Source organism: Oryza sativa, chromosome 3 (assembly GCF_034140825.1).
Source record: "Oryza sativa Japonica Group chromosome 3, ASM3414082v1".
In the NCBI taxonomy this organism is placed as follows: Eukaryota; Viridiplantae; Streptophyta; class Magnoliopsida; order Poales; family Poaceae; genus Oryza; species Oryza sativa.
This window is the reverse complement of record NC_089037.1, coordinates 24,590,523-24,617,956: the sequence shown is the minus strand read 5'-3', so window position 1 is coordinate 24,617,956 and position 27,434 is coordinate 24,590,523. Positions and strand designations below refer to the sequence as shown.

General features: G+C 41.9%; 2 protein-coding genes and 1 pseudogene across 8 annotated transcripts; all 3 read right to left on the bottom strand.

Moving 5' to 3' along the window:
• Positions 1–2,285: 2,285 nt before the first annotated feature.
• LOC107280323 (uncharacterized) lies at positions 2,286–13,624 on the bottom strand (annotated as a pseudogene).
• On the bottom strand, positions 10,765–18,041 carry LOC4333489 (pentatricopeptide repeat-containing protein At5g66500, mitochondrial). 7 transcript variants are annotated; one of them, XM_015777510.3, is made up of 5 exons: positions 17,567–18,041; positions 14,648–16,417; positions 13,534–13,800; positions 11,807–11,921; positions 10,765–11,273 (listed from the first exon to the last, which is right to left on the bottom strand). In XM_015777510.3, the coding sequence occupies exon 2, from the start codon at positions 16,282–16,284 to the stop codon at positions 14,935–14,937; it is 1,350 nt and encodes a 449-aa protein (XP_015632996.1). In that variant the 5' UTR covers positions 16,285–16,417; positions 17,567–18,041; the 3' UTR covers positions 10,765–11,273; positions 11,807–11,921; positions 13,534–13,800; positions 14,648–14,934. The 7 variants fall into 7 exon arrangements, with proteins under 7 accessions (XP_015632996.1, XP_015632999.1, XP_015632998.1 ...); XM_015777513.3 differs by having other exon boundaries at positions 13,534–13,795; XM_015777512.3 differs by having other exon boundaries at positions 14,718–16,417.
• Positions 18,042–20,353: 2,312 nt separating this feature from the next.
• Positions 20,354–22,470, bottom strand: LOC4333488 (NAC domain-containing protein 79). Its single transcript, XM_015773754.3, has 2 exons — positions 22,068–22,470; positions 20,354–21,429 (listed from the first exon to the last, which is right to left on the bottom strand). Exons 1-2 carry the CDS (start codon positions 22,219–22,221, stop codon positions 20,612–20,614), a joined length of 972 nt encoding a protein of 323 aa, XP_015629240.1. The 5' UTR covers positions 22,222–22,470; the 3' UTR covers positions 20,354–20,611.
• Between the last annotated feature and the right edge of the window lie 4,964 nt (positions 22,471–27,434).

The following is a 27,434-nucleotide window of genomic DNA, read 5'->3' as shown; positions in this document are numbered from 1 at the left end:
TTTCAAGATAAGTTTTTTTTTTGTCTATTTGCGAAATAAGTTTTTGAAAAGGTTTAAAATGTAAAAAGTTTCAGTTTTTTATGCTATAAACTTTCTTCGTACTTAAATATTTGGCGTCGTTAACTTTTTTTAAACATGTTTGACCTTTCGTCTTATTAAAAAATTTTATAAAATATTTAAAACTATAAGTATATATAAAAATATATTTAACAATGAATTAAATGATAAGTAGGAAGGATATACGTATTCCGTATCAATTAATGTATGTTGCTTTTGTGTAGTAGCACACGAGACGAGGCGAGGGGATCGGAGGGAGGGACAGCGACGGGTCGCCCCGCTGTCCGGGCAACACGTTAGCAGGCAGCCTACGTATATCATATACAGTACTCCATGCTGCTGCTGGGGGGTTAATTTCAGACTTTGCATTGAGCTCGGCCGTGCCCCTGCATGCAACAATATTATGCACTTTAACTTGTGCTAGCTAGATTATACTCCCTCCGTTACAAAATATTTAACGCCGTTGATATTTTTAAACATATTTGACCGTTCATCTTATTTAAAAATTTTTATAAATATTATTTAAAAACTTGAATAGTAGTAGTATATTTAACAATAAATCAAATGATAGAATAAGAACTCATAATTATTTAAATTTTTTAATAAAACGAACGATCAAATATGTTTTAAAAACATCAAGGGCGTCAAAAGATGCATGGCCATGGTGCACGTCAACGCTTCACGCGCCGGGGGTACACTACCAGTGCGACACCGCAGCGTGTGCGTACGGCACGGCACGAGCCCCGTTCAGCGTTGTGTCTAGTACAATATTTTATTCCTGTGCTATATATATATATATTGGAAGTAATTTTACGGTCCCTAAGAAGATAATATGAGCTTATCAATTTTTTATATTGTAAATTTGATATCTCTTTATACCTAAAAACTATGAGATACAAAATTTTACACTAAAATTACTTCATGGTACCTTTTTAAAGATTGTAAAATTACTCGCATATTGGAGTATATACCTAGCCTACACTATATATAGAGAGAGATAGATGTAACATATATATATATAGAAGCCCGTGTACCATTCACATCTACTCCCTCAATTTCAGGTTATAAGACGTTTTGACTTCGGTAAAAGTCAAACTGCTTTAAGTTTGACCAAGTTTGTAGAAAAATATAGTAATATTTTTAACTTAAGATAAATTTATTATAAAAATATATTCAATTATTGATTTGATGAAACTATTTTAGTATTATAAATATTATCATATTTATCGATAAACTTAGTTAAATTTGAAATAGTTTGACTTTGACACAAGTCAAAACGTCTTATAACCTTATAACCTGAAACGGAGGGAGCGCGTTACAAGGAATTGTAGTACCCCACGGAATTGTAGTACTGGGGTAGGTTAGCATGAAAATCATACTAAGGACCTGTTTGGGAGAGTTTTTAACCGCTGCAGTTTCTCCCAAAATCACAAGCTCCCTAAAACAGTTCTACTTTTGGTCTAATGATTCTTAAAAATTGGCTACCAACCAGCTGCTGCTTAAAATTTTAAGCTCTCTAAACATGCCCTAAATGTCAATTCTGAAGATTTTTTTTCATTTCCTCATTAGATAAGACTTATTGGAGATAAATTTTATAGTTAATTGGATCTACGCCACTGCAAATATACCAATTCGAAAAAATACCACTACTATTTAGCATATCGGCTACGTGCCACTGGAAATTTAGAAAATTCGAACCGTGCCACTCCATCACGTTTTTTGTCAGCCTCCTGGACGTGGGACCCACATGTCAGTTCTATCTTCCTACATTGTCCCTCTTTTTTCTTCCCCATCTCTTCCTCCATCCCCACGATGGGAGCGTCGGTGGTGGTGAACGCGGAGGAGCTCACGGGGGCACCGGTCGGTGCAGAGGCGGTGGAGGTGACCACGGACGGGGCGAGGGTGGAGGGAGCATTGGCATCTGGGGCGTCAGTGGGCGGAGTCGGAGGAGGCACCATGGGGGAAGGTGACGTGGCGGTGGGTGAGGTGGCGACCGGCATGGGGGCGGTGGCCAGGGACCTCGTTGGGGGAGCAGGCAGCAGGGCCATCTTGAGCGCCGGGATGAGGGCCGCTCCCGGGGCCTGCACAGCAGCCGTGACGGCGAGGAGGGTGACGATGGCAGCGACGACGGCGAAGCGAGCCATTAGAGCGACATACTAGCAATGGATTTATTGAGGAGGGGGTCCTTGCTGCTGGCGCCGGTGGCGCACCCCTCCGGCTGCCGCGCATCATGGAGGTCCTCGGCGACGGTGGCAAGGATGGGTACTTGTCGTCGGCGATGCCTCCACCACCACCACCTCCTCCTCCCTTGTACGGTAAGGGATACCGCGTGGCTTGCCGGCTCCGAGACGAGGCGCTCAACGACGACAACAACGCAGGAGTAGCCCGGCCTGACCTCCCTCTTTGAGACGACGATGGAGACGACACCTCTTGCCGCATCTACGGTGGTGGAGAGAGAGGAAGGGGAAAGATGATAACAATCCAGCCCAGGTGGGGTTGGCCGAGACCCAATAACTTAAGGTTGCCTGGATCCCAACAGTTCTTAGGCACACCCACTCGGGGAAAGGCCCAATCTCTCTAAAAGACTAGTCCAATAGGGGAAGGGTGGCTCTCCCTTTTAAGGTGGCTTTCTCCTCCCAAGCTAAGCAATGTGGGATTATTCAGAGGCTCACACGGTCGCCGCCCGACTTTTGCGTCTTTGCCAGCAGGTAATAGTGGAAGATGTCCTCATCAAAAGAGAAGAGATGGAAGGGAGGTGGGGCCCACGTGCAGTTGGGGGCTAACGGAGATTTTTGATGAAAAATGTGATGGAGTGGTACGGTTACAATTTCTCCAATTTTCAGTAACACGTAGCCGATATGCTAAATAGTAATGGTATTTTTCCGAATTGGCATATTTACAGTTGCATGGATTCAATTAACCCTAAATTTTAAGCTTATGTATCCCCCCTCCTTCCTCCTCTCTAGCAAGTTAATTAAGGTACGCGCGTGTAGGGTTGAGTTGTCTTATTTAGCTGGTGGGAACCTAGCCAGTTATAACCTTGAGACTTTTGGTTTCTAACTCAGTTTTTATTCTATAAATATAACTTCGTTCGTACAATTTGCATAAAAAGCTGGACCGTTTGAGGACCTTTTGGTTTCAGGAGGAGCTGTAGCTACCGAAAACTCCTCCAAATAGGTCGTATAATATGTCCTTCCTCGTCTCCAAAATCTCTATATAAATTTATCAAGATTCTGATAGGATTAGTTATAGAGCTTAAATCCAGAGCTTAAGCCCTAGTTGTCCCAACCCTGGCTTCTGCGTAAATTGCGTGCAATTGAGACAGTTTAATTTCTGAAAGATCATTTATACAGTATCAAGTTTGATCCGCACGTGTGGTATATTCTTTTCTTTTTTATTTTTTTTAAAATATATTAACATGTGTCGCTCTTGTGCGAGATGAAGAACAAAATAGTTTACCAACTCATTTTACACAAAAATACTAACTAACTTCAGTATTGCTAGCTAGTTCTAGAAGCTAGATATTAACCCGGCCAATACGTTGGTTTTCATCTTTTAGCCAGTAAACGTGTCGACTGTTAATTTTGTAATGTGCGCACTTTATTTGGAGTAGTGTGGACAAAAACATGTTGAACAGAGCTTAATTATCTTTGAAAAGTAGCCTTATTACCATGCGATCGCTGGTAAATTAAACTAATCAAAAGTGCCAGGCAGAAAGGGATCACGATTGCGTGCGTGCACAAAATTTGCCATAACTTATCCGAGGTAGGTCTAAAGCGCAAACTTTCACGATTTAATTAGCCAAATCTTGGGAGAACCTCGATCTCGAAGCAGATCTGTACTGTAATGATTATCATCAGCTAATCATAGGAGAGACTGGAGAGATTGCAACTCTTGTTTTCTTTTAAACAAAAAATAAAAAATAAAAATCGAACATCAGTGACATCGCGAATATATGTTGCGATAACATATTTAAAACCGTGCAAGATACGATCAAAAGATCTTGGAGATCTCTCCCGCGCCAGCTAATATATATGTACAGCTAGGCTCTCATAGATCTCACGACGTAAGCCCGTAATTAATATCGTATGACATGTACGAATAAACGCTATTTAAGTTTTAAAACGAAGCCTCTTTTGCAACGTGGATCGATATATGTTGCATTTGTCAATTAACAGGAGACATGAACGTGATCGATTGCAATCGCAGCACAACAATATATATTTCGAGTTGGGATCGAGCTAACGTACGTTTGACTCGAAATTAATCTTAGTTTAGTTTTTGGGATGAATTCGTGTCGTTTGCTGGGGCGCGAAGCAGCTGTAAAGGGTGTTAGAAAATAGCAGCATAGCAGCACTGTTGCCGCCATCTAGGTTGCATAGCAGCAAACAAAACAAAAACTAAAGCGACAATTATTTTAAAGTGGAAGAGAGGATTAGAGATAAGAGAGCGACTAATTATTTAAAGTAAAGTACTAGTAATAACACAGGTGCATGCATGATGAATCGTCATCGTGTTTAACTACGACTTGATAGTGGTTTATTATATGCTAATTGTCCTTGTATGCATACCCCAGGTGTGTCAGTGTCACTAGGCACACACTTTTGTCGCCAAACTATGAGGCTGAGGTACGTTGCACCAAAAAATTGATAAATTGGTACTTTTCGAATACTTATTTAGAAACTAAACCATATAAAGAAAACTTTAACAAAAAATGATTCGCGACCTCAACGTTAACTACCTCACGCTGAGGTCCTACGGTCAGCGTATGTCACAGCCTGATTTTCCGTTTTAGGATTTATAAATTATTTAATAAATTATTAATAGAATTTATATTAAATGTTCATTAATTTACAAGTGAATTTAAATGTGGGAAATAAAATTTCCTAAATATAAAGCATGGCTGGATTTAATTTTTATTAAATTCTCCAGGATTAATTATACTCTTTGGAATCTTCTCGGATTTTTCAAAGCTCAATTCCTAAGTTTAGTAATACAAAGAATATTTCAGCAATTAGTTAATTAATAATTAATCATTAATGATCTAATCATAATTATGTTAAATGACTTTCTTATTTAAAAAATCCTTAAATTATAAATTGTTGTTTAAAAGAAATTATTAGAAATGATCTTAAAAGCCTAAAAGAGAAGATCTAATTTTAATTTAATAAATCTCAATATAAAAGTGAGATAGATAAAATTTTCTTAAATACTTCTCTTGTTTCTATAGTTACTAGATTTTTCTAGGATTTATTTGAGCAAAGGAAGTATTTTTAATAAACGGAATATCATTTCATGAATAATTTAAATAGAAAAAGGTTTTAAATATCTCTTTTGGCTTTGGGCCGAAAGTCGGCCCAAGTCTCTCTCTCTCCCTCCTTTCGGCCCAAGCCGGCCCAGTCCGCCGCACCTCTCCTCCCGCCTCTCTCTCAGCCGCTGGCAGGTGGGACCCACCTGTCAGGGTTGTCTTCAACCTCCAGCCGCCCCAGCCATGTCACGCAGCCGCCGATGCCCCTTCCAAATCCAGCCGCCGCTTTCCATCTCCGATCAAATTGATAGAAGGGAAATGATCCTCGGGATCTCCTCTTCCTTTTCTCTTTTGGAAACTTCGGCTAATTTTGTTTGGAAAAAGCTCGGATTCGATTTTGATTCGGATTCCCTAACCCTAGACCTTCCATCTCCTTGCCGCCGGCCATGGGCCTCCATTGCCGCCTCTTAGCCCCTATAAGAGGACCCCCGGGACCTCCTCTTTTCGCCGCCACCTTCGCCCTAGCCCGCCGTCGCTTGTAGCGCCGCCTCCGCGTCAGCCCGTGCGCCGCCGTCGCCGCCGCGAGTCCAGCCAAGTGTCGCCGCTGCTCCAGTCGCCGCCGTCGCTCAGGAAGGCCATCGCCAGGTTCGCTAGGTCGCCGCCGTCCTCGTCCTGTCCTCCGTTTCTGCCGAAGACTGCCGGAGCGCCGCCGCCATCGACGACCCGAAGACCACCGCCGCCTCGACCTCTTTGCCGTCGTCGATCGTCGCCGTCTGTCATCGTCCAAATCGCTGGTGAGTTCGCCGAGCCGAGCTCTACGCGTTGGTGTCCTCCGTTTGCACCGTCGTTTGCCGACGAGCATTGTTTGCCGAGCCGCCGCCGGCGATGACATCATCGCTGATGTCATTGCTGATGTTAGCCGTAGACCCGTGGTAGACCGGATCGTTCTCGGCCGTCCGATTCGGTCAAGTTTAGGTCAATTAGATCTTGGCCGTTGGTTCCGTGGGCCGCTTCTGTGAACCCGGTTTACTGTGGACCGTCTTTGATGACGCAATAAATCCCTTTTTATTTTCAAAATAATTCTTTATTGCGTCATAATTCAATTAAAACCCATATAAATGCTTTAATGCGGTTTAATCTTTAGAAATTCATAACTAATTCATTGTAACTCGGTTTAATGTGGTTCAAGTTGCAAAAGTTTTATAAAATAAAGATCTATATATTAAAATTATCCATAAATTGTGTTAAATTTGTTTAATCCTTTTTAAATAGGCTTTAATTAGATTTAATCTTGTAAAATTGGTAATCAATTCATATGAAGTCGGAATGAGGCCGTTCAAGTCTCATAATTCATCTAAAATCATGATCTACATGTTTTTTTTTACTTTATGTGTACTGTTTATTTGGTTTTTATTAGTCTTTTTCCTCGTTTTGTGTGTTAGCTTGTCGTTTCCGTCGTTTCAAAGGTTCGCGAGTGCGCCGGAAGTATTCAAGAAGATTAATTGAAGACCCTTTATTGCAAGGCAAGTCACACATATCCCAAACACAATTCCTTTGAGCATGTTGATCCTATATTTAAATTCTCTATTTATTTCAACTGTGCATTTATTTTTGAATGTCACCGGGTGGTGTGAACCTGTTCCTTTGTTATGGCCAATTTGCATTGATCACTCTATTTCTTGATTACCTCGGGTTATAATTTGACTAGTTGGATTTATATATTGGTTCAACTAGATATATTAGATATAATTGCTTAGCCATGCTTAGAAACATTAGCACACAATTGGGATAACTAATGTTTCACTATTACTTAATGATGGATATTTAATCATAGCTCATGATGGCTAATCGTGATTGGTTAATTAATTAATTTGCCAACTAAAACTTGATAATGGTGGGTTGTGAGCACATAGTTTTGATGGTCGTGCTCATGACAATTAAGGACCGGTTCACGAGCTTCGGTTGTGAAACATTAACCGTGCCAACCACAAGCCAAAATGGGCAACGGCTGGACACTTTGTATAGCAAGGCTCATTATGGTGTGCCATACTGAGAAGTGGCGGAGATAAGCCCACGGGGGGGGGGGGTGATTATGATCCAGGAAAGGTGCGCTGCTTTGAGTTGAGCTATGTGAGGGGTCTTGTCACAACTACACAAATGGTGACATGTTCAGTATGGGCACATGATGATATGGTGACATATTGTGGAGTTGTGTCTTGTGGGTACAGTGGTACACATCTGGCCAGAGTAAAACTATTCGAATAGCCGTGCCCGCGGTTATAGGAGGATCTAACAATGACTTTTGTGATTAGTCCCACACTACTCATTAATAATAATGTGGTAATTGATAGTAATTAATTTAGCTCCTAGTTTGGAATGGTACATTCCTGGTTTGGAGATAGATCTGTACAGCCAGATATGGTTATTCAGGATAGTTGGGCCTGTGCAGCATGGGTGTGTTGTTCAGTGTTGATTAATATTGATGATTAGTTACTCTACTGTTTTACAATTTTCAAATATTTGTTAAATGCTGCTTTTGCAAATGAGCCCTAAATTATGCCATTCTTTGGTATCCTTGTGCACTTGCATATTTGCTGTGTGGCTTGCGGAGTATTCCATGTACTCACCTTGCAATAATCAATCAAACCTCTTTTGAAGAAAAGTCGCACAGGAGAAGACGTTTGGCTTATACCCCAGTTGAGCTGCCTGTGGGAGTGGAGCCGGAGCTTCGCTAGACCGTAATTCCGCCGTTGTTTTCTCTTTTCTTTTGTAAGTATGTAACGTCATTATTACGATGAATTTGTATATTAAATTGTCAATTTGTGTACCTCGGCTGATTCCTGGACGAGGATTTTATGCACAAATTAGTTCGGAAATTACTAGTGAATTTCTGGGCGTGACAGCGTAGGTCCGTTGACGCTGACCCGCTGCCCAGATTTCATCGAAGTTGATCCTCTTGCTGACGTGGCAGGACTTCATCGCCAACCGTCTTGACGGCGAGTCCCCAACCTCAGCACCATGCCCGTTAGCACTGAGCTAGGACACCTAGGCTGAGCACGGCCGTGCTTGCCAAACCGCTATTTTCTTCCTTCCCACCCCTTTCTCCGGCTAGGGATAGTCGAGCCTAGGGCACTCTCTCCTCCCCTTCACAAATCTCCTCAAATTCACCCCAAAATCGAAGGGGATTTCGTGGGCATTGCATTGGAGATTGATCCAAGGTAAACATCCTCCGAAAAGCCTAATTTTCCAAATATTTGCCCATGTATGCTGACTATTTTCTTTATTAAAACCGTGGTTTGTCATTTGTCAAATGTGGCTCGGGATGCGCTGTGAATTATACTTCCATCTCTATGTTGGTAGGGGCGATTCACGTTGATTTTGCAACTTTTGTAATATTTTGGCATGGGTGAAATTGGTAGGTGGGATGCATTGTGAATATTTAGGGATTGGCATGGATAGTTCATGTTGATGTTGGTAGGGCTACAACTACGGTATATAATTTTTTTGGGCCATTTTGTATTAGTTTTAATGTGTGTAGTTGAACTACCGTGTCGCATGTGCTCCGTAGTTAATATTTTCTAAAACCAAAGGACATTGAGATGTAGGGTTAGGATTAAGGTTATTAGAAAGTAGGCCAACGTTTAAATTCCAAAAATCTCGTAGGCTGTATGAAATATTCTAAAACAATATACATTTTTGTACGCTAGGTAGTTTTGGGATTCCCGTGACATTATTATAGATTTCATACTCTAAAACAATATACTTTTTGTACGCTAGGTAGTTTTGGGATTCCCGTGACATTATTATAGATTACACGTTATGTATTATATTAAAATGAACTTATCTTATTTATTAGTTAATAGATGTATAGATTGGTACGACTTTATTTTGGTGATTATGTGGTAGAGAAAAGTACCGATGGAAACCAAATTGATGAGGGCATCACTTCATCGGATACGCGCATTACTCCACAAGTTACAATGACAACTTGAAGTCCAGTTCGACCTTCGGAGACAGCACTGACTTCACTCACTCAAATTGTCCACTCACAATGTAAGAAAGATTATAATATGCTAGAATTGTCCACTAATTATGCTACATTAGAGCAACCTATAGTGGAACGAATTTCTAATTTGACTTTATTAGAAGCTAAAACTTCATATTGTGCTTACATTGATAATGTTTGTAATGAGGAAGAGTTGTGCAATACATACCACAACTAGTGAAAGAACACGGTACTTCTATTTCGATTTCTGAATATTTGGTTTCCACGCAAAATAAACGTATCTTTGCTGTTGTTGATGACCAAGAAGAGCTGTAATTAATATTTCTTTACGTACTTTAGGTTATATCGAATTTGATGTTTTTTGTGATCTAAATACCTTAGAGAAGAAAATTTATGATTTTTCATGTGTTTCTAGAATAATTATCATGTCATTTGTAAATATAATAATAGAGAGATTACATGTCGAGTCATTGGCGACTTGGCGTTGAGGTCACGAGCCATTTTTTGTTGAAGTTCTAGTTTTGAAAATAAGTTTTTTTAAAGGGCCAATTTGTCAAATTTTTGGGAGGTTGCATAAGTAATGGGGGCTTCTTTTAATCCATGCATTTTTAAAATATACTTTTTGTTGCGACTTTACACAAAGATATTTTTTTGTGACGATAAAACTTTACAATATTGAGGAACAATTTCTGACAATAAAATCTAATGGCATAATAATTAATTAATTAATTTATCCACAATATATACCACTCTCTTCGTTTCAAATTATGACACTTGAACTTTTTCCTAAGATTTAGCAACTTTTATAACACCAAATTAGTTATTCCTTTAAATATATTTTAATAATATATTTATTTGATGTCAAAAGTATTACTATATTTTTTCTATAAGATTGATCAAAATTATAAATTTTAACTTAAAAAAAATTAAAACTTCTAATAATATATAAAACTGAGGGAGTACTCTTAGTGGTGGCGAGGGGAACATCAATAACATGCAGCGAAAGAAGAATTTGATTCGAGGGAAAAATATGTGGTGAGAATTTGATTCGATTCAAGGGAAAAATATGTAGTGGGAACTGCACATGTAGTATTAACCTAGATACTATCGTTGGACCGAAAAATGATCATCTGATATTTGTCCACGTCATTACAAGTAATTTTTTTTTACTCGTGATGACTGAGACGTCCATTTTTTTTATCCAAGTAGTTTTCAAGTTTGCATTATATTTGCGGTTTCCACTGCATACCATCCCTTTGATTCGATTGGCCCCTCGCCCTGCTGTTCTCCCCATGTGTTGTTCCCTGTATTTATAGCCAACAATAGCCACCGACCCCTTTTTCGTCCATTCGAGTGCTGAGCAGACAGCAGTGCCACGCTCGCAAAGGAGCACCATGCTGCTATTCACCAGGAGTTCAGGAAGAAACAGGTTGAGCGAGATGAAGAGATAAGATGGTCTAAAGTGTAACATTAGTAAATAGGAGTAAATTTTAACAGGTCCAAAATACACCTCTTATTAGGTCGGGTCTGGGCTTCAAACATATAAGCAGGCACGTTGTGTTTAGTTGTCTGTTGGGCTTCAAACATAGTACAACCTCAGTGTGGTTATTTGGCTCATTAGAAAACAAACCTAGGGATCCATCTAAAAACGCAATGAAACAACAATTCTCTTTGTTACTTAACAAGCCCAGCCCACAAAAAAAAGAAAAAATATCGAGTTTGCTGCCAAGAAAGAACACAAGTAATATTGGGAGTGAGGAAATGCTGAGGTGCAAACTTGAGATCGACCAACAAAGGAACGCCAGAACGAGCGTGGAGATGGACCAAGAAGAAAATTGAGGAATGGATTCAGACCAAGATATGTAGTTTGATTCAGTTGCAAAATCAATCCCCAACTAGCTTGAAATTAACTTAGTGGCGATAGCATATAGCAGGTGTCTGCAGTCCTTGATACCTTAAGACCTAGATGAAAAAGAAAATGTGATTTCATTAGCAAAATTCTTACAGCTAAAAAAAACTTGACTGATCCTGAGCATAATAGATTGATTCAAATTGATATTACCCCTCTGTCATCCAGATGGTAGCAGAAAGCTTGATGCATGCAACAGAGTTAAATTTTTAGGGTAACTATAAATTAACTTAGATAAACTGGATCTAGTGCTTCGATTATGTATGCTGCCCAATACAACATAACTATTTAGGACAATCCATATGCCATGAAATACAAAGGTCAAATTATTTCTCAGACTTACATTTTAGAAGTATTGGTATACGTGCGTTCAACGACAAAAAAGGAACAGCATATATATCTTTGACAAAAAGATATGTAGTTTGAAGAAAAGTATACTAAGTTCCGAATTTCAGACAAAACTTCTTGGGTTTACACATTAAAAACAAATCCTGGGTTTGATGACTTATGAGTTCTGCATTAAAAATCTTCGTAGTACTATATCTCCTGAAAATAGAACATATAGGAACAAAAAGAGAGTAAGTACCTTGGCATATTAGAAGAAATAGCCCCCGCCATGCGCTAAACAAAAGAGAATATGGCCATATGGGTAGAATTAAACCGGTGCATAGTTCTTTCTTCCAAAAACTGCAATTGTTTGGCTGCAGTACGAAACACAGAGTCACAGACTACCAAAAAAGTACTCAGTCACTCAGTTACAATGGTTACCCTTCAATAGTGATAAAATCCATGAACACAGTGATTACATGTCCTGCAGTGCTTGCCAAGTGGCCATGCAGTTTCACACTTAATTAGTTTGCCAAATCAGCCTAATTCTAGACCCTAAAATTTTCAGAAACCAAAATCTGTATACTAGTGTCCTAAACAAAAATCTGCCTAAATGTGTTCTGTCTGGGTGTATCAAGCCAGAAATTTATAGCATAACTAACAGAACATAAAGAAACTGCCAACCTCTAGGAGTCATCAAACCCAGCCATCACTATAACTAATTAAATTTAGAGAGCATACTAGTTTGATGATGCAAACACTGAGACATCTAAGCTTACGGGTTCTGCATCAAGTGAAATTATTAGTCTCCTAAATACTATTAGTAAACATACAAATCTAGGTAGTAAATAAGCAAACTTGGTATTATTGATAGCTGATAAATCTTAGTATTATTAGTACCTAACGAAACTAATAAATGTCAGTGGCAAACAAAACTAAGTGTTATTAGTACCATAATAACATATCATCTTGTCAAGCTTGCGTGCTATTACTGTAAGTGCTTCAAGTGCACAGGAAAAGGCAATTAAAGTTTAGCCTAATCTCTGTTGCCATGTACAGAACTCAGCAATCTCAATACAGAATACTGTTTCTTTGCTTCCCTCAAAAGAAACAAACAGAGAAAAAAATTAACAGAACAGAACCTTGCAAAAGTGAATTTTCTAGTAGCTTAATTAACAAAAAAAAAGAAGCTATAATTGTAAGGGAAAAAATGAGGTACTGCTAGTAGCAAACAGAACATAGCTATGACAGTTGAAAACAAAACCTTATGTGTTTTTTAAAACCTAACAAAACTACCCCCTCCGTCCCATAAAAAACCAACCTAGTACTGGATGTGACATCTCCTAGTACTACGAATCTAGACATACCTCTGTCCAGATTCGTTGTACTAGAATATGTCACATCTAATCCTAGATTCGTTTTTTTTTTGGACGGATGGAGTAAGTGTTATTAGAGCCTAACAAAAGTAAGAAATGCCCAGCTGCTAACAAAACAAACATATAAAACCTTATGCGTAAAAACCATATAAAAATCCATTAATTACCATCAAACAAAACCTTCCATTAATTCCTTTAATACAAAACCTTATATAGTTCAATGCCTGAATAGAACTTCACATAATGCATATTGCAGAATTGGACTTGCAGTATAATCAGTAACTATGCTAAATCAGGCTCCTTTCCAAACAAAAATGTCAATATGAAAATCCAACTGCTGTAATCTAACAAAAGTAACTCTAATGAACTTCAGGAATCCCTGAGCGCACCTCCTAAAACCACCAAACAAAACTAGGTACTGTCTGACAAACAAAATTGGCTATTACCTTGAACAAAGAAATAGCAAGCTTAACTGAAAAACGCCAGCAGAATGAAATGCAAAAGACAAACAAGCACCAATTGATCAACTAAAGTAGGCAACTTTTACAACAAGGAATAGAACAAGCAAGGGTGTGTGCGTGCATGAACTAAGAACAGCAAGGCAGCTCACCTGCTTGGCCTGGTGATGATGAGATGGAGAAGTATCCATGGAGGCCAAGGCTCAGCTCAAGGCCCCTCTCTTCTCTCCTCCCCAAAGCCATTCCAAACCATCTCTCTCCCTCCCTCAGAGAAGGGGTTCCAAAATGGGGCGCTAGCTGCTAAAGATTACCTCCAATGTCTCAGGCAGAAGTAACAGCATTCATTGCCAGTAGACGGTTCGTTCAGTGCTGTCGTACTAATGCCTGTCACCACAGAACTGGTGCAAGACCAGTCTTTCCTACAAAAGAGATTTCACTGATCTCATTATAATTATCAGGGAGACAATTGACTACAGAGAACCAAGCATCATAAGTGCTCCTCTAAGTAATTAAAAAAAACAAGTAATCTAAATAGCAGACTACTAGGCTTGAATCTTGTATGTGCCCCTGTAGGAAGCTAATAAGAATTCACCACACTAACAAAACAAAGTAATCAAACTGGTAAAGCATTTTTTAACAACATATTTAACTATACCAAGCAGTTCCATTACATGATCATATTGTTTAGTCTTTATTTATCATTCAGACCATGCAATTTCAATAGTGGGTCACCTTCCTACGTTTGTAACTTCTGTGCAGAAGTTGGTGACTAGAATATTCCAAAAAAACAATCACATATAAAATTAATGTCCGGGTTGAAAATGAATTATGCTATTAATGTCACATCAAGTGATCTCAGTTGTTTGAACAAGACTTCAGACCAACAAAAGCCTCAAATGTATAAAAAGATAACAATATGTAAAATTGATAAGACATAACTGGAATTGATCTATATATCAGAGGATAGTTGTCCGAAACATAAATCATTTTTAAATTCTTAAAACGCATGCACATGTACTGCTAGTGGATAGAGACATTTTATGTCACTCCTGAAATATTTTTGTTTTTTGACACAAAACAGTGTGTCAATGTTAAATCACACGTATATTATCATCATGTTCAACGGCACAATCATTGTCATTGCAACAAAAAAATCCAAAACATGTAAGAATGAACACAACTAATGTAGTTCATAGTATATTTGATAACATAGATAAGCTAGGTATGATGCTTAATTTCATATAAAAAGGTATATTTACCACTTACAAATGCATAGTCTTGGAAACAAGATGACTGCTTTACAAATGTACACTAGTGCGAGAAAAATTGGTCCTACCATATAATCTCATATCCTGTCCATAGTAAACACTGAACCGAAAATGTTCCCCTTTCCCACTTAGCGTCCTTGTGAGTCCCTTTAACAATATCACTCATCAAGTCCAATTAGCATGAGCTGTGTTTGTGGCTTGGTTTCCCAAGTTCTTGGTATCCTTGTGCTGTATAATTTTGCTAAGCTGATGAGTTGTACTTCCAGACTAGTGCAAAATCAGTTTCTAGCCAGTGGAGGAGATATGACTACTAGCTGCTTCTTTCCTGAGACCCTTATCAATTATAATCCTCCTTGATTCATCCGATTCAAACCATTGTCTAGCAGCAGCATGAAAATTCGATATTAGCACATGACTTCCTGGATTTTCTGGATCAACCTCCAGAAGGTGCAGAGCTACTTTGTTGCCTCTCACCACATCCATATTAGCTCTACATGCATTCAACATAGCCACACAGATGGAACCAGAAAGCTCACTTCGGGTTGTACTGAAACTACAATAGAGATCCCATGCCTCATCAATCTGGCCTGCACGGCCTAGTAAATCAATAAAACATGCATAGTGCTCTGGTCCCGGATTAATCCCATATTGTCTTTTCATCAAATGAAACATAGCTCTGCCTTCATCCACAAGACCAGATTGTCCACAAGCAGAAAGAACAGCAAGAAATGTAATGGCGTTTGGCAAGACCACTGGTACAGTTTCATCCATCCTTTTAAACAAATCTAATGCTGCTTCCCCATGCCCATGGTGACTATAAGCATCAATCATACTGGACCAGGAAACCACATTCCTGCAAGCCATTCGATCAAACACCATACGAGCAGCCGTTGTCCGCCCACATTTTGCGTACATATCAATAAGTGCATTGCATAAGATCGTCTCTAAAGTAAACCCACCACGGAGAGCCTTGCAATGCACCTGCATACCATACATCAAATTCGCTGTTGCTGAGCAGGCAGTGAGAGCACATGTCAGCGTAATTCCATTAAGCTCAATCCTCCCCAGAATAAAGAAAGCCTCCCTGAATCTGCCATTCTCCACACAACCTGAAATAACAGCATTGTATAGAGCAACATCCTTCGGGCAATCCGTGCACATAAACAGCCTCAGCGCTTCCTCAACAAGGCCACAGCTCATGTAGAGATCTACAAGCGTTGTTGCCATGATGACATCGCCTTGACACGCGAGGATGCTGCGCGCGTGGACCTGACGGCCAGGACGAAGGGCGCGAGACGTGGCACACGCCTTGGCCATGGTGCAGAGGGTTGTAGCCGTGGGTGTGAACCCCGCGGTGGCCATGTCACGGAAGGCGGCCACGGCGGCGCAGGGCCGAGCATGGAAGACCAGGCAGGCGAGGAGCGCGTTCCAGGCGACGGCATCCCGGGTGGGCATTTCGTCGAACAGACGGGACGCCGCGGCTGGGAGGCCCGCATTGGCGTAGGCGGTGAGGAGGGCGGTGGCAGGGATAGGGCTGGAGATGGAGGAGGACTTGACAAGGTTAGCGTGGATGGCGGGAGAGTCAAACGGGTGAGAGGATAGGCGACGGAGCAGCGCTGCAAGCGGCGGCCACATCACGCATTTGGGTTAGGGACAGGATATGTATGGCGGGAGAAATCTAATCTCTAGTTCGTGTAGTCGGAAAAGGAAATGAGAGGGAATGAGAAATCTAATCCTTTTTCACACCGCTACTCCAAAATCCAAAAACCTGTCAAGAAGAGAAGGATGTTTATGTTCGACTAATAGTATGACCCATGTATTTAAATAGATAAATATATTTTAATATTAATAGATATAAATATATTCGATAAAATATTTATAAATACATAAATATCATTGTTTATTAATAATATTTTTCTTATTAATAATTTTAACTTGTATTTTATTATATTATCAATTATATATAAAATTATATTTATAAATTTTTATTTATAGATTGTACTTAAAATTTATAAAAATATGACAAAGTAATTTTGTGACAAAGTATGTCTAGAAAATTTTGTGAAGTGAAATAAGAATATTCTTTGATAAAAAGATAATTTAAGTGACTATGAGTAGTTTGTGGTCTGACTCTTGCTAAGAAATTTATGTGAGTTTGGATGAGTATACAAAATTATGAGAGAGCTTACTTTTTTCATTCTAATGCAACTATTCTAAGGATGTTTGGATGAGTACACAAGAATGGATGCAATGTGCCTGTTCACAATTTATTGACGTGAGATTCAGTCACCAAATTACATCTGCTAAAAGCAAAAATCAAAATCAACAACTTGGAAGTAGGTGGAGCAGAGTGGCGGGCCCAGGATTTTTGGGTTGGGGTATTCGAAATAGGAAGGGATAAAAAAATACAACATCAAGCCTAATAAATGATATGTATGTATAGTTTCGTACAGTTCCAACCTATATAATATATATAATGGCTATAAGCATATTTTCATAAATTCATTGGTTAATGCACAAAATTAGGTAGCCATGCACTACAATAAACAAACTACAGCTTTGCTTGAGTTCAAATTTGTGGCCTGTTCACTTTGATGCCAAAAAAAACCTTACCAAATTTTGGCACCAAAATTTTGGCAACTATGCCAAAATTTTGGTAACTTGTCAAAATTTTGGTAGGATTTATTATATAGTTACCAAAATTTGGCAACAAACTAAATGTAGCCACTTTTTTTGACAACTTTACCAAAATTTGGTAAGGTTGAAAATGGCACCAAAGTGAACAGGCCCTTGGTGTTTAGTCTACAAAATTAGACAACAAATTGGGTTCAAATCCAGTATATACTTGTCTTGTTGGACTAGTTGAGCAAGCAACAAATTACATCGAATTGGGAAATGATGAGGATTGAAGGGTTACCTCACCTCCGGCAATCGATTGAATCGAGTCAGGCATGATCGGCGAGACGGCCTAGCAACGGCGGCGGAGCACGGCGCGAGGGAGCGGCCGCAGCAGCGTGACCAGTGGGAGCATAGGGCCACAGGACAGGGGAGAGGAGGCATGCAAGGGCCGAGGGGAGAGGACGGGAGGAGAGGGGCCGACCGGCTGTGGGCGACGCCTCAACGGTCGTCCATGCGCCGCCCGTGACCCTGCTTCACGCCGGCTCGCAGATGCACGCCGCACACCCCAGTCGCCGGCCCGGCTCGCAGACGTCGTCGCACGCCGCAGTCGCCGGCTCGCAGCCGCACTGGCACCACACGCCGCGGGCGCACGCCTGAGCCGCCGACGCGTCGCCTACTGCCGCCTAGCCACGCCCGCGCCGACGCGCCCGCCTCCCGCCTCCACGCTCCAGCCCGCCTCTAGTCTTAGGGTTAGGGGAGGGGAATAGCCGAATGGGCTGAGTTGTGGCCCAAACTCAGTATGGGCTGACGGCCTGTTTGGTTGGAGGGAGTTGGTGAAGGGGAATGGGAGTCTATGATATCTGGGAGTTTAAGTTTGTAGTTTGGTTGGAAGACTTAGGAATTCGATGGGGTTTGGGATGGAAAATTAAGAGGTCCAATTCCCACCAATCTCTTACCTGGGGGAGGCCTGTTAATTCGTGAGACTTGTAGAGAATTCGATGTGAAACCAAACAAAGAATGGGGACTAAAAATATAACTCCCATGATCAATCCCACCATCAACTCCCTCCTTGAAACTCCCATTCCTCTTCCCTTCTCTTGCCAAACAGGCCGTGAGAGGAGAGGGGGAGGGGAGTGGAAAATTTGGGCCCAATGGTAAAATAGGGCCCAAGATTAGTTTAAGGCATCTTTTTTATTTGTTTGAATACATATGCAAAGTATAGAGTACATATACATATTTTTTTGTCCAAAAATCTTGGGAATACCCTTGAATTACTACTGGGCCCACCCCTGGTGGAGCAGGGCAGAGGCAGATCTAACGTTGTATCTTGAAGAATAACAGAAAATACCTGATGAGGCGGCGAGCGACGAAGCAGGAGGACGCCGGGCGCCACCTTCAGCTCGCATGACGGAGATGGGCGCAGGCGGCAGGGCGAGGAGACGGGATTCGAGGCCGGATGGGATGGAGTACGGGAGAGCGATGATGCGGGGGGAAGCAGGAGAACGCCGCCGCCGCCTCTTCTAGTAGGATGGAGACGGGCGCAGGCGGCAGGTGAGGAGACGGGAGTCGAGGGCGATGGGCGAGGAGACAGGGGAGGATGGATTAAGAGGTCGATTGTGGGGCGTGCCGCGTGCTCTGCTGCCTCTCCGTCCCAGGAACGGGCCCAGGTCCAGGCCCAAGCTACAAGGAATGGAATCTACTTACGTGCCATCTCAACTGTCAGTCCACGAGGCCACCCATGATACATGATGCAGCCGCGCGCGAAAGCCCATTTTGCCTCATGTGGAAGGCGGTTGAGGAGGTGGCGATTTGCATTCCTCCCTCTTATCTTACCCTCGATCGAATTGCATCCATCGACCGTAAAACCGGGTATAACGTCTCCCCCAACTTTAAAAACCAGTATAAATCGACTCATTTAGCATTTTGGAAAGGAGTTTTCACTGACGTGACGGGTTGACCGTGGTCAAATCCAGTAAGTCAGCATAGGGCCTACATGTCAGACACATTCTTTTCTCCTTCCCTCACCTCCCCCTCTCCCCTTGTAGGCAACAGTCGATGTTCACTCCATCTTGTTGCTGCCGATCCATCGCCTTGCGGCGGAGTAGCTCCCCGGTGCCCTGGCCATGCCACCCTCGACACCGTCTGCAGGGAGCCTCCTGTCCCCCTTGTGGAGTGCGGTGAGGAGACAAACATGGTGACCAGAGACACATCCCTGTTTGCTGGATGCATCAGGCAACGGTGGAGGATCTGAGGGCAGGGGCAGCGGGAAGAGGAGCCCCAAGGAACTCGTCGGCCATGGTGGGATAGGAGCGATGGGGTTGGCAAGGTGATGAACCCAAGGAAACGCTTGGATGATGGTGGGCAGCTGGTGGCGTTCCCCTCTCTAGAGATGGGCGGCGGTGTTAGAAGGTGGGGGTTGCATGTTTGACTCCGTGCGAGGGAGGCAGAGCGGGCGAGCCGGTGAGGGAGTGGGAGCCAGGCCAAGGGCATGGGAGGACCCCTGTTCCTGTAGCCTCTCCTACCCTATCTAGATTCGATCTGGTGGTAGAGGTGAACCCACCCCCGGCAATGGGGAGATGGTGACCTCCCTACAGCATCTTTCGTTGTGGCTCCTCTCCCTCCTCATCCTCGCCGCCGCCCTCGCCAGCCACCTCAATCTCGCTGCAACCTGCAGAGGTGACAGGCAATCATAGCAACATCTTAATCAGCCATGGGCTGTCGTCCCCAAGATATTGTGAATTCGCCGGCGGCCACAATGTTGTCTTCGTCGCTGCCCGCTGTAGATCTCCTCGCTGACTCCATCAGTGCCGCTTCCGCAGCAGGGGAGAGAAAGGGGAGAGACAGGGAAGGATAAAAGGATGTAATTGACATGTGGGCTCTACCACATATGATTGCTACATTTCATTGACATGTGGGCCCATGCGCTGACTCACGGTTTTGACCGCGGTCATTCTGCCACGTTAGCAAAAGCCGTTTCCCGAACCATCAAAGGAGTCGATTTGCATCGGTTTTCGAAGTTAGGAGAGACGTTATACCCGGTTTTGTGGTTGAAGGATGCGATTCAATCGTGGGTAAAAGATGAGTATGCAAAATAGACTTACTGCTTTGTATTAAACTTGAGGGCCCCGTCTCCACCAAAATATTTTCGGCACATTTTTTCTAGGTGACAACACTACACTTTCATTTTTGATTAATTAATTAATAACTGACTGTAGTGTACTGTACTGTGGATATCTTGGATGACGACCACATTAATTCTTCATCTAGTATATAACTGAGTATATAATACGTGTATGCATGGTTTGCTTAATAATTATCCAAATTGATGGTGGCGTGGCCATGTTCAGAAGGCTCTCCATGTGGAGTCGTCCATGTCCAGCTGCGGCGCCTGCTCGCCGCATTCCATGTCCACCTTCGCCAGCGGCGCCCCGCCGAACAACGCATCGCCTCCTCCTACGTTCGCCAGAGAAACGCCCACGTCCCGCGCTTGCTGCTGGCTGCACCCGCCGCCGAACGGCATCGTCCCCGCCGCCTTGTGCGCCGCCGCGAACACGGTGCCTCCGACCAGCCCCGCCTGCGTGGCCGCCGGCCACTGGAACATGCCCTGGTTGGCCGCCGCCGCCGCCTGCAGCCAGCTCATGTACGCGCCGACATGAAGCCTGTGCGCGCCGAAACCGTCTCCGCCGCCGCCGCCATGGCAGAGCTCGCCCGACGGCGGCGCGAAGCCGCCGAGGAGGATGGAGGAGACGTCGAGCTCGCCAAGCTCGCCGAGCGACGAGGCGTCCACCATCTCCGGCGGCGAGGCGCCGTCTCCGTCGACGTCGTCGTGCGGCGGGCGGGGCTTGGCGAGGTGGCACTGGAGCTTCTTGAAGACGCGGCAGACGACCCACTCGTCCTTGGCGGGCTTGTAGGGGAACTTGGACTGGAGCCTGTACTCGTGCATCACCCAGCTGGTCTTGGCGCCCTTGGGCGCCCTCCCGCGGTAGAACACCAGCGTCTTCTTCATGCCGGCGAGCGCGCCGCCGTGGAAGATCTCCTTGTCCTTGCCGGTGGTCTTCCAGTAGCCGGAGTCCGTGGCGCGGTTGGTGCGGATCCCCGTCGGGTACTTGCGGTCGCGCATGCTGAAGAAGTACCACTCCTTCTCCCCCATGCTTGCCTTGCCTGCATATCACATCCATCAACATTGCGTTCATGTGTAAGAACGATTGATCAATTCATTCATTTGTACGTGTGCATTTGTAGTGTATGCATGCAGTGATATGATCACCAGTGACCACTAAACTACACCCGTACAATTCGATAATAATGTAAGTGCACGTGTAGAAATTTTATTAAAATTTTCGGGTGCAACTATAAAGGTACGAGAGGGCAATGCAATTCTCACCAATCAGAAAGAACGAGTCTGAGAATAAGAAAAAGCTTAATCGAAGAAAGTGTATAGAGTTAAAAGGAGAGAATTATTGAACAAGTCTTCTGCTTTCTATGAAAGCATGCAGGGCCTTTGGCATTTCTTCTCAAAAGGGAATTCTTGAACAAGTCCGAAAGGGACACAGAAGAGCCTACATTTCCCCTAAAATCAACTTGCAGATCAAAGAATGATTAATGGACGACATATTCATGCATATTATATTACTCGCTGAATCAAAGCTAAACACAATTTAGAGATGCACTTCAATTTCAACCCGCGAATGTTCCGTGTTCAATCCTCAATATGCTCACAATTTCTCCCTTCAAAACTCGTTTTTAAAGCTAAACACACTTACTGGGGATCGAAATCGAAGAGTTAGCTAGAGACTTACTGGGGAGGTCCCATGGCTCGCACTTGTTGAGGTCGACGTCGGCGATGGCGCGGGTGGCGAAGCCGAAGTCGGAGACCTTGCGGGCGAGGTAGTACGTCACCAGCTCCTCGTCCGTCGGGTGGAACCGGAACCCCGGCGGCAACCCCTCCTCCATCACTAGCCCTCTCCTGCTAGCTCGCCGCCGGCCGGTCTTCTCCTCGATCGCCGGCAGGCAGAGCGGCAGTGGCAGTGAGCTGAGCTGAGCTAGCTAATGTCCATGGCAGAGGCACCCGCTACACCTTTATATATACCGGTTGCACACTGCACATGTGTGCGTGAAGACAAGCTAGGCAGTCGCAATAAACAAATAGGATGATCGATCAGTGGCAGCGCATGCTCGTCGTCTTCCTCCTCATCATCTGATCGATCTCCTTCTAGAGCTAAGGTACGTTGCCTCGTGGGGGTTCTGATGAATTTCCAGGGTCGCAACAACCACGGCCATATGTGAGAGAGGTGAGAGCGACGTACGATACGGGAAGGAATATCGCAGGCGACAGCGACGACAGGAAAAGGTATTTGCTGGGATCGATTCTTCTTCCATGATCATATCAGACCACACGTTCGATCGATCGATTCGATCATAGGAACGCAGCTGTCAGCTGCTGGCCGGGGGCCGTCGAGATCGATCGACCGTTTCAATTCCAGCCAACTCCAACCACTTCCCAACCACCAGCACAGTGAAATTAACGGCGACCCGGCACTGGCCATGGCCATCGAGAGCTACTAAGCTATAGCTGCCTCTCTAACAGCAGCTACTAAGCTATAGCTGCCTCTCTAACAGCAGCAATATAATTATACTACTTACTACTCCCTCCGTTTCAAAATGTTTGACACCGTTGACTTTTTAGTACGTGTTTGACCATTCGTCTTATTCAAAAAAAAATTTAAGTAATCATTTATTTTTTTCATATAATTTGATTCATTGTTAAATATACTTTCATGTACACATATAGTTTTACATATTTCATAAATTTTTTTAATAAGACGAACGGTCAAATATGTGCTAAAAAGTTAATGGTGTCAAACATTTTGAAACGGAGGGAGGGAGTACTAATCATCACATTAGTTATACTGCCACTGCTGCCGAAGTGGATAAGACAATGCACAATCAGACAAGCGCGTAGGCTAGCTACAGTATTAATTAGACTAGTTCTATACAAATAAATTGCACTGGCACTAATTTTTCTCTTCTGATCGATGGATGGATGTGTCGGCTGAGTGAGGAAACAAGGCTGGGTCGCACGTGTGAAAAGGACAGATCAATCGTACGATCCTGCTAGTAGCTAATTAATCAAATCGGGTTGTTGCAGTGCGATCAGGAAAGGGCTATGGTGGCATATATATTCTCCAATCGACCGTGCAGGTTTGATTTTTTTGTGCGCTCTATATATTTTGCAGTTACCTCCATCGATTGGCCGCGATTTGGTCGAATCCTGGGAATGAGACCGTACAGTACGTTACTACGTACGTACACCCCCGGCAAAATTGAAAACGACTTGTAATATATTCAGACAAGACAGAATCGATGGCGAAAACTGCGCTGGAATTGAATTATGTATTCGGGCCATTGCTATGAGCAACGGTGCGTTTGGTTGTGTTTTGTTTGTCGGCCAAGGAAAAATTAATAATATATGGATTATGGAACCTAAAGAAAAGAAAACTGTGCTAATCTATACTTTCTATATAACTGTGCTAATCTATACTTTCTATATAGTTGATACCCACTAACAATTATTAAAAACGAAAGCTCAACATACAAGTATGCCACATCATCACCCACTAGCAATTACTATTTTAGACCATTTAAAATCTCATGCAAGCATGCCACATCTTCACTCAGTAGAAATTACTATTCTAGCCTATTAAAATCTCATATAAGCATAACACATCATCTACAATATTATATTATAGATATCAACAAGTATGTGTCAAATCATCTTCCTCACATTATTTTCTTAACATTTCAACTTTTATCATTTTGACAATATTTAACATATACTAATCGATGAATCCTGCAGCAAAGCGCTGGGTATCACCTAGTTATATGGAGTGGTGGAGCTGGAATTTTTTGGAGCCCGGACGAGTCTAACAAAACCCATAACGTACGCACAAACATGTAAAGCCAGACATGGTGTTTCATGCCGATGCGCTTGAATGCTGGACTTAGGAGTTTATTACTCTCTCGTTTCACAATATAATTAAGTCGTACGTTTTAGGTTTGTCCTACATCAAGGCTTAACTTTAACATGTTTATAGAAATAAATATAATATATGTAGTAACATATTAGTTCATTGAATATATTTTTACAGTATAAATCTATTATATGTGTGTTCAATGGAGTGCACAACGGATATGAATAATTCTACCATCATCGTCAAGGTCGTGCCTGGCAGCCTGGGTAGTCGCGTTTCAGAATAATCCCAATCTACGAGATATAGTTATACTCTCTGCAACTCACACAACTACTTAGAGTTGCCTATATACAAGGTTCGCATACTTACATGGCTTAATTCACATACTTGGCTCTGATTGTTACGAAACATGTTTTACGTGGACAAATTAAAGGAATTAGTGGAAAGCTTACTACGAGAAGATAACTTAGCATGGAAGGAAGCTTAGGGTGTAAGCAAGCTTGCCGCGGAAGCAAGCTTAAGACGGAAGCCGTCAACCTTCTCTGCCTATAAATAGAACCCAGAAGGTCCAGGGATAGGTCAACCCTCTCGGATATCTCCTGTCTCCTTCCGTACTCAGATCCAAGAAGAAATAAAGTGTGAACTCGTTCCTACTTCTGCGTTCCAAAGCTCTATATTTGCTTTCTTGTGTGCTGATTGGTAGAATAGACCAATTTCCTAACATATTATCAGCACGGGTCTCTGCTGAGATAAACATGTAAACATGTGAGAAATCAGTTTCTACTAATCAGTTTTTAGGCATTGATACAAGAAATGAGATGTTTAGTGAGGAGTACTTTGTACTAGGTACCGGAGGTTTCGAGGAAGGTTCTTTCTAGGGTGATTCCTAGTCAGTTGCTTGTGACGGTTTGGTATATGGGCATGCCTAAGAACTTATATATTTTGCTATTCTTATTCCGTTTTGTTTAAACTCTTCCATTTGACTGATCGGCACTATGTATGTAGTACAACTTGTGTGCGCGCTAAATTATGTGAACCATGTTAGTATGTTACTAGCCCAGTGGCGAATCCAGGATATAAATTAATTAAGGTGGGGCTAAAGTAAACTAAGAGATATATCAACTTGGTATTTTTTTTGATAAAACCCAAATAAACATATAATAAAAAAAACTTATCGTCTTCTCCATTTTAATTTATAGCTATATTAACATATGCCTAAAAAATCTATGAATAAATTGGTATGATTTATCCAGAGTGCATCACATATTTACAATTTTAGGCACTAAGCACTTTCACAAAATTTTACACTAATTACTAATTATGACTTAATGAAAATCATTAATGGCTAATAAGAACATGGATTGGAGGTGGGGCTTGCGCACCAACAAGCCCCAACAGTGGATACGCCACTATACTAGCCACTAATGATAGGAGTAGTACGGTGTATGCTTCGAGTATTCGGAAATTCCATCCCCAGGTGTTGACATTTATCAACTAATACTCTATGTTGATATTTTATTAGCAAGTACTCCCTCTGTTTCACAATGTAAGTCATTCTAGTATTTTCTACATTCATATTAATGTTAATGAATCTACACACACACACACACACACACACACACACACACATATATATATATATATATATATATATATATATATATATATATATATATATATATATATATATATATATATATATATATATATATATATATATATAGATTTATTAATATCAATATGAATATGGAAAAAGTTAGAATGACTTACATTGTGAAACGGAGGAAGTATATTGTTATGAGAAACTAAATAATTTTTTGTCATAAAAATTTGGTCTAAAGGAGTATTTGACTTATGTTAGTAAGTCATAAATTGAAGAAATAATGTTATATGATACGTGCTTTAATAATTTAAGAGAAATCAACTAAAATCTCAATGAGTTAAAAAGTAAATTAGAAATATAATAATTTATGATTCAGCTGACAGAAGCTTTTATATTAGCTCAAATATGAATGCATACAAATTTTGTATGTATAATCTAGTCTAGACCACTGAGCTTTCTACTCATTTACAAGCAATTCAAGTAACACACTCATGTTTCTAAGGTCTAATAGCCTCTAAAGTTTTGAGTCATTCATACATTTATTTTGTGAGATATATGGATACTTAGAAAGACCATTATTAAGTTAGATCAGACTGAGCTATATCCACATTTTCACATAGGGAGCGACGATGCAGTTAGATCTGGTAGCATGCTATGGTTAAGTAGACTGTATGATCGACTTAATGTATAATAGATTGTATGACTTGTCGGCGGAACTATAGCTGTTTTACTCAGTAGACTCGTCAGTTAGTCTAAAAATTAAGGGAAGAATATGGGAAGAATATTGGTTGATTTTATCGACCCACCGCTGACAAGATTAAGGGAAGAGATGAAAACCACCATTTTCTTCCCTATCAAGAAAAGGATACTTAGAGACAAGATTTTTTTAGAGAACTTTTACGGTACAAAATACTAGTAGTATATACTTTTAGTATAAATGATCTAACGGTCTAGATTAATTTGATCTTTTACTTAATTAGATTGTAATATAAAATTTGAAAGGGTAAATTTGTCTTTCTATGTTATTTGCTTGGGGCATTTTCGTAAAATTCAAATCATATGGTTGTGCTAGCTTTTCCAGGGCACCTGCTACTCGTTTGTCGCTCACGTCGTGATCTGTCTCAGGCTAGAGCTATGCCCACACGCTCGGTGCCCTCGCAGCTCATGTAGTCACATGTCCCCGCCAGCCGGTGCCGCACCACGCCGTGCCGCCACAATCGCACGCACGCAAAGGCAGCCATCCATCCAGCACTCTCGGTCCTAGGCCTAAGTCAAATTGTGATACTAGGACAGACCAAAATACTATCATTGTCTGCCATTCTACTGAACAATTTAATCTGAACATGGCAATGGTACAAGAAGCAATAGGTTAGCATGCTTAAGCACAGGCTAGCCGTCACATATTCACAAATTGAAGACAAAGTTACTCAAAAAAACAGGATCTGAGGAACAACACAAGGCCTCCCGCTGCTATTTGGGGAAGGGCGGAAGACACGAGCAGGGAGCCCAGATGCCAAGGAGGAGGCTGGCCTGGGCGGTAGGCAGGACGCCGTCGAATCATGCTACCACCTAGAGTGCCGCCATATCTCTCA

Bases quoted from the DNA above. Each gene is read 5' to 3' on its own strand.
- LOC4333488 (XM_015773754.3), bottom strand. From the start codon at position 22,221: ATGGAGGAGGGGTTGCCGCCGGGGTTCCGGTTCCACCCGACGGACGAG. The intron at 21,430-22,067 runs GTAAGTCTCTAG...TGTGATATGCAG, and splicing joins CGAGCCATGGGACCTCCCCA to GCAAGGCAAGCATGGGGGAG.
- LOC4333489 (XM_015777510.3), bottom strand. From the start codon at position 16,284: ATGTGGCCGCCGCTTGCAGCGCTGCTCCGTCGCCTATCCTCTCACCCG.